The sequence below is a fragment of the Lytechinus variegatus genome, chromosome 4, assembly GCF_018143015.1.
Source record: "Lytechinus variegatus isolate NC3 chromosome 4, Lvar_3.0, whole genome shotgun sequence".
In the NCBI taxonomy this organism is placed as follows: domain Eukaryota; kingdom Metazoa; phylum Echinodermata; class Echinoidea; order Temnopleuroida; family Toxopneustidae; genus Lytechinus; species Lytechinus variegatus.
In genome coordinates, this window is record NC_054743.1 from 3302377 (window position 1) to 3310528 (window position 8152).

The 8152-nt window shown below is 33.9% G+C and overlaps 1 protein-coding gene across 1 annotated transcript; it reads left to right on the plus strand.

Moving 5' to 3' along the window:
* The first annotated feature begins 723 nt into the window (after nucleotides 1–723).
* Nucleotides 724–3905, plus strand: LOC121412502. Its single transcript, XM_041605305.1, has 3 exons — nucleotides 724–941; nucleotides 1784–1807; nucleotides 2966–3905. The coding sequence occupies exons 1-3, from the start codon at nucleotides 786–788 to the stop codon at nucleotides 3485–3487; spliced, it is 702 nt and encodes a 233-aa protein (XP_041461239.1). The 5' UTR covers nucleotides 724–785; the 3' UTR covers nucleotides 3488–3905.
* Nucleotides 3906–8152: the final 4247 nt, after the last annotated feature.

An 8152-nucleotide genomic window follows, 5' to 3' on the forward strand; every position in this document is an offset into this window, starting at 1 on the left:
AATGCATTCATCCATTATTTGATAACTATGAAATTTAATGAAATATGGATTATTCTGTCTAATTTATATTACAAATATCAAAATCTTAACCTCGGTTAGGTGGGTTTTTTTTGTTGTATTGATAGTACAACATGGTCAAAGTTAGTTGACCTTCAATGAACTTTTACCTTAATCATGCGATCTGCAGCTCATATAGGATTATCAGTGATACTTGATCACCTTTGTCTTCAAGTTTAAAGAAATAGGTTTTTATACTTCCAAAGTTATGAAGACATTTTGGAAGACTTAACATTGGTCAAGAAACATGAGCAAGGTTTAATGACACTAATCAAGTTTCATGAAACAGGGATCCTTTATACTTAAACGTGACATTTCAAAAACTTAGCCTTGTTTAAGATTGCAATCTTGTTACTCCAACATGATCAAAGTTCACTGACCCATAATGACATTCGACCTTAATAATGTGACCTGAAACTAACGCAATATGATTAGTGATACTTGACTATCACTTTGTCCAAGTTACATGAACTAGGTCCTTACCAGGTAATGACATTTAACAAAATTATCCTTGGTTAAGATTTCAATGTTGACGGCGCCATCGCTCGTCGTCGCAGTCGCTGCTGTCGGAATAGCGGCGCCAATTACAATCTAGGTCTGTGATGCAGGCGACAAAAAAATGAATTGAATTTTGTGTCATAAATTGACATGACTGTAATTCATATAATATCCTATTTTTTTTACATGCACAGAATGAAGAGATTGATATTGATAAAAGGGTACCTCCTATGGATGAATTATACGAGAGATTGAAGGTTGTGACGGCCATCTCTGAGAACCATTTTGAAGAGGTTAAACCATGGATTGGTAGTATTCAAAAGTTCATGCCAGGTCAAGAAATCATCCTTTACAACTTGGGATTAAATAAGACATCTTTAGAGAAGGTAAGAGCCCATTGAACTCATGCTAAGAGGTATGAATTAGCTGAGGGCGGGGCAGTCATTAGAAGTTGCACGGACACAATGCTCATCAATGGATTTCAAAATGGACCATAAACAATAGTCCTTCACTCTCACAGTCCTGCTCCGTTGGGCTCAGAGTACGGTACGCCCAAAACAAGTATTTTCACGTTTTCCCTACCCTAAATATTGCCTCTAATATCATATGAGCATGACTCTGAAAAAAAAATACAAGTCCAAAATTTAATCTGATTCAAATTCTAAATCACAGCCTATTAAATCGTCATTTCCACTGCCCTCTCGCGTCGGGTGCACAAGTACTGATAAAGAAAGAAAAACAACGCTGCACTGCCGTGGAAAAACAGTGAACCCTTTATCCGTGGTTATTAAATTGATGCGTATGGTGCATTTCTTGTAATGGCAATGTGCATTACATGGGGAGGATGGGTTAAGAAGCAAATCTTGTTACTGATTATATAAAAGACTGATAGATATATTGTGCATGTAGTCCTAGTTCAACTGAATTATGATGACACTGAATGTTGAACGTTGAAAAAATGATTCTACGGAGAGGCAATCCTATACGAATGAGAAAATAGTGTTCACATAGGGATGGTTATTCCATTCAGAAACCTTTGATTTTCTTTGGTAGTTTCTCCTCATGTAAATCCCATTTCGCTATTAATTCACTTTTCAATTTCATTTACATTTTGAAACAATGTGCCAAATAACACGCAAATCCATCAGAATACACACTTATTCTCGTTTAATTATAGTTGAAAAGACATGTTATTATAGTAATTATATTCATACTTTATTATCTACAGGCCAACACTTTTTGCGATGTTCAGGTGCGAGAATTTCCTTTCAGCTCTTATCCCAATCATGTGAGAAATCTACATACGTACGCGTTTAAACCAATTATTATTGATGTAAGTGCACAATTTTCAACCAACACGTACATTTTGCTCTTTTTGTCCACCTTTAAGGGTACAATTTAGTTCTATTAAACACACAAGGTGCATAAATGAACAGTGTAATAACGGTTCAAATTTGAACCTTTTTTTAATGTCAAGTATTATACACATTAAAACGTTCAATTAGCACCTTTTAGGATGCAAACGAGCAACCTAAACGTTTGTAAAATTAGTGTGAATGCTGGAAAACAAACTGTCCTCACAACGTTGGTTAAATCTTTCCAAATTGCTGTTGGGTAATCAGCTTGCTATGTAAGCTACCAAATATAAATGCTAATCAGATTTTACCCCAAATCCACATTATTGCCAAAAATGTGGTTATATTTTAATTATTATTGTTCGAGTATCCCTAAAAGACGTGGCGTTATGTCGAAAATTTAGAATTAATTGGAACAAACTCTTTGTCGGTTATAACGCATTATCAATAAAGCACAAAAAGGCACATGCTGTAAATAAACTTAATTAAAACCTGCGCCATTATGGTATATACATTCATTTCAAATCACTCAATATTTATTTTCTTCCGATTAAGATTTCAACCATTTTTTATAGAATATAAAAATCAATAATATCATGAATAAGGTACAAAAACAAAGGATGTGAAATGCAGAATGTAAATTATGTATTATGGAAGAAGGCGTAAAAACCCAGAAAGCAGGACTATAAAAATATATACTCATACATTTAAGATGTTTAAGAAAGCTAAAGTAGACTAAGGGATTAAACGCGTTTTAGCTATATTCTAATGCTAAACGTCTTTTTCGTGTAACCCAAAAGATGCCATTATGTCGAAAATTTGATATTTATAGGAATTAACACTTTTGCTGGTGATAAATGTGCATTTACTTTCATTAAAAAAAATTTGTATATGTTGTATAAAGTAAGGGGTAAAGAATACATCCTTGCCCGGTTACTCAGTTACTCCAGATCTAATTTTCCAACATGCAAAATGAGAAAGTGGTAGAAATAGGCTCTGTATTTTTGATATCGACCCTATTGCTACCTTGCGTCATGTGATTCATTTCGTCACAGATTACTCTACGGGAGTTTGGTGCCATTTTCTGGGGAGATGCGTCTATCCGCGTGAAAGGCTCCTTGCGTAAGCTTCTACCAGTCTCGATGAAACACCATGGATTCATGAGTCACATGCATGCGTTTGATCCTCAGAAGCAGGAAGAGATTAAGCACCAGTACTTCTTCACGCTTCCTCAACTGTACCAGAATCTGGGTGTGAATAGAACCGAGTACTACAATTCAGGTGGCATGGCGCCACACGCTTCTGCAAACCGTCAACTGTACGTTAACAGTTCATACATCCAAAATGCTATCGTCCAACCGATGCTGAAATGTGCCCTCGAATTTCGCTGCATCTCGCCGGTTGGAGCGAAGAAGGGGAACCACCGTTTCGATGCGTCCATCCTCGCTATTTTGATTTATAAGAATATGAAAGGAGAATGGAATAGGACGCATAATGACAATCTAGTCTTTGATGACGTGGTATATCTTAGAAAGAATACAATCGGAAACAGGAAAGTTAAAACGTGCTTATGGTGAGGTATAAAAAATGTTCGTTCTGCCTTCATAAGTTAATATTCTTTATTCGGCATTTTAAACAACAAACAAAACCAGTTGCCTGGAATAAAACAAGAAATGTAATCTTCCTGTAATCCGCAAGCCATTCCTTCCGACTCCAGGGGCCCCTAACACAGAACATTTTTCTACGATTGCTTACATTGGCTACAATGTACAATCAATCGTAGAAATCAAGCGTACGATTAATCGCTCGGCTTTGTGTTATTTGACCCAGGTAAGGCAGTGAGGGATGTCTCTTACAAACAAATACATATTATATACAAACAATAGAAAAATAACATAAAATCAGCAAACTCTAAATTCAAAGTCAATGAACAGCAAAATAAATATACATCCATATGTTATTGATGTATAGATGTCAACAGTAAAGCAAATGAGAATATATAACAGATAGTTGAACCGGTATTATATCATGTAAGTTGGCTTTGAGGGGAAAAACACAAAATGAGTCAAACGGCAAGTTTAAAGTATGTGAGGAAATTGCTATTCAATGTAATTCAAATTACATGTTATACAAAATGAATGAATATGAATCAGCATAATATGTCAAGTCTTCAACAAGGATTTGTCAGTAATTTGCAGTGCATTATTTATTCAAATTAAGATTTTAGCTGATTAAGAAAATAGGGTAGAGGACAAGGAGAGCTGCCTGATCGAAAATGTTAACCTATTCCAACTTTGTTTGTTTGCATTTATTTCTGCGTTCAAAAACACAATACAAAATTATTTATAATTACAAAATACAAAATAATTCATAATATAAACAATGTGGTCATATTACATAATAAATACAAATAAGGATGTGAGTATAAATTAATCTTTTATAAATGTAAACATATGCATATAATGTAATAAATGAACGCAGGAGACCGCCATCGTGAGCGGTTAGGCTTGAATTGATGGCGGCCTCATAAAAGATTCGTGACTAAGATTGATATTTACTGACCAAATGGGTGCATTGCAAGTGCAGGTGCTGGTGCTGTGTATAGCAGTTGAGTAAAATCAGAATATTAAATAGCGAATGTGAATATTTGAGTGAATGTTTTAATTTGGAGGGTGGGGTTGATAAGATTGAATGATAGTTTTCTTTAGAGTGGCTTTTAATGAGTATATGGTTGAACACGTTTTAATATTGTTTGGAAGACCATTCCAAATGTCAGGACCATGGTGTCGTATTGATTTAGAGGCAATTAACAGTCTGGGGTTAGAGAGATGAAAGTTTCCGGATATGCGCGTTGGGTAAGTATGGACAGAACTATTAAATTTGAACATGTTATCAAAGGACGAAGGGAGCAGATTGTTAATATATTTAAACATAATTATAGTTATTTGAATAGTATATAAGTCAGCAATTTTTGATGTTTTCAGTTTAAAAAATAAAGGATCAGTGTGAGCCAAATAATGTGATCCTGTACAAATGCGAATTGCTCTTTTTTGTAATTTAGAAATAGAAGTAAGTTTTGTAGAACCACAATTAGCCCAAACAACGTTACAATATGTTATATACGGGAGTATTAACGAATTATACAATAGAAATAAAGTTTTGTGTGGTAAAATAAATTTCAACTTGGAAATTATTCCAATATTTCTCGAGATACATATAATGATATGGTGCAGATGTTCATTCCAAGTCAAAGCTTCATCTATGATGACGCCTAAGAATCTAGATTGAGTCTTCCGCTTTAATGGTGTGCCGTCAATATGTAAGTGAATTGGAGAATCTGTAATATGAGAATGTTTAAAATGGATGAAGTGAATATTTTTTTAGTTCAATGATAGTTCATTAGCTTTAAACCACTGTGAGACTTTAGTTAATTCAATATTTAAGATGTTGTTTAAGGAAGTTATATTTTTATGAGAAAAGAATATATGTGTGTCGTCAGCAAATAATACAAATGATAAAATGGAAGATGTATTAACAATATCATTGACATATAATAAAAATAAAAGCGGGCCTAGAATGGAACCTTGAGGGACACCACATTGAACTGGAAGTAAACTAGAATCGTTGCCATTAAATGTGACATATTGTTTTCGGTTTATCAAATAATTTTTAAACCAAAGGAGTGATTGACCGCGAATACCATAATAATTAAGTTTTGAAAGTAAAATATCATGATTAAGTGTATCGAACGCCTTACTGAGGTCACAAAATATACCAATGACATGCTCTTTGTTGGCTATGACGTTTGTGATTTTAAAGTAAATTTGGATTAAAGCAAAGTTTGTTGAGTAAATTTTTCTAAAGCCATATTGATTAGAAATAAATAAATTGTGTTTGTTGATAAATTCATAAAGTCTATTATAAACTATTTTCTCGAGGATTTTGGATATACTAGGGAGAAGAGATATAGGGCGATAATTGCTTATTTCATGAGGATTGTCTTTTTTGAAAATTTGATTGACTTTGGCGATTTTGAATAAGTCAGGAAATATACCTTGTGATAGAGATTTATTAAAAACATGACTAAGAGGGTTTGCAAGCGGGTGAATTATTTCTTTTAAAAGAGACATACTAATTTTATCATGCCCATGAGATTTGGAGCTATTAAGAGACCGTGTAATGTTGAGAATTTCTGTGGGGTTCGTCGGGTTCAGGAAAAATGAATGTGGATTAGGTTCGGGGAGGTGATCTGTTAAATGCGCATTTTGGCTATTGATCTTGCTTGCAAGTTCGGGTCCGATATTTGTGAAAAATGAATTGAATGAGTTTGCATGAAGGGAAGAGTCAACTTTGGAACCATTTAAAGTCATGTCATCAGTAGGTGGGGGATCTGCACTTGTTCCCATTAGTTCTTTGATGATTTTCCAGTTAGTATAGGTGTTTGAACTGGCATCTTTTATTCTATTAGTATAATACATTTTACGTGATAAACGAATTAATTTTGTTAACTTGTTGCGATATACTTTGTATTTTTTTTAAATTGGCTTCAGTAGGATTGCGAAAATGTGACTTGTAAAGGCAATTACGTGTCTGTATTGATTTTAATAAACCTTTTGTTATCCATGGTTGTTTGGGTGTTTTTCGATTATTTTTTACTTTTCCTATGGGAATATTCTTTTCATAATAATGTTGTAATTTATTATTTAAGAGATTATACGATGTGTTTGCGTCAGTTTCATTATAGACATCCTCCCACCCCTCAAGTAATAAGTCTTGCTTCATTAATTCAATATTACGTTTAGATTCTTTTCGATATGAGCGTTGGTTAATTGATTTGGGGCACGGTAACTTCATTTCACAAGTTAGAAATATTGGTATGTGGTCTGAAACTTCAGAGCATAGAATTCCTCCTATCATTGTATTATTCATGTTGCTATGTACGTTGGAAAAAATATCGTCAATTTGAATAGATAAATTTGGGTTGATTCTAGTGGATTTATTGATGAATGAATGGAAGCCGAATGAGTACATTAGTTTCATAAAATTGATTGAGTGATTACTGTCGACCGAGGGTAGGAAATTGATATTAAAATCACCAAAAATAAAAGTACGTTTATTTTCATTACCTATTGCATATAAATATTGCTTTTGCTCCTCACAAAACAAATCAAGATTAGAGCCTGGTGGTCTATAAATCAAACCTATGATGAAATTTTTAAATCCAGTGTTTCAATTTCAATGAACAAAGACTCTGCATGCAAGAGTTTCACATCGGAACGGATCTTAAATTTTAGTTTATCAATAATATAGAAGGCCTCGCCTCCGCCTCTTTTTCCTTGCGGTCTGCCCTTATCAACCTATAATTTGGTGAATTAAACAAATTTGGGGAATTATCATGCAACCATGTCTCGCTAATACCTATAACAGAAAATTTGAAATTATTAAATGTGTTTAAGAGATTTTCAAAATATTCGAAGTTTCTATTGAGACTTCTTAAATTTGCATGTAAAAGGGTAATATGATCGGAATTACTATCAAACATATTATTAAATTCTTGAGGTGTATAGTATTTGCTGTCATGTGAATTGTCTATGTAATTATCAAGAATAAAAGAGAGGGACTCCATCAAAATTGATAAAATGTAAAGTACCATAAACTAAGAAAGGGGTCAACTGCAAGGGTGCTTGTGGTGTAGGTGCGTTTGCTAGTGATTGAACGGGTGTTCATGTATGTCTGTGGTGCAAATGTGCAGTCAATATCAATATAAATTACATGTACAAAAAGAACAAGACCCATCTTGGTCAGCAAGAACATATCATTGGAAGCATTAGAGCAGAGCTCAACCACCCAAGTATATATAAGATTTGAAATCATTACACTTTAAAAAAATAAAATAAACGGTCAGTTGAAAATGAATTAAGAGTATACCCAGAAATATGTCTTAAGATGATGTGGGGGATGTTTAATACAAAAGTTAGGTACAAGTCTAGCGAACGATTAAAAAAAAATCAGATTGTATCAATCAATTTTAAGTAGCAGATTGATGCCCTTACAGTGTAGGCCTATAAACAGTCACTTTATTCCTGTTCTGGTGAGTATTTTGATAGCCATGCATGACGGAGTTGCCACGCCTTCTCTGATCAGACACGGGCCGGGTTGAACATGCGCGAGTTAATAATCAACATGAATGTCGGGCTGTTTTGGAAAAAAAAACATGTGATGAAATGTATTAAAGCCGGGTG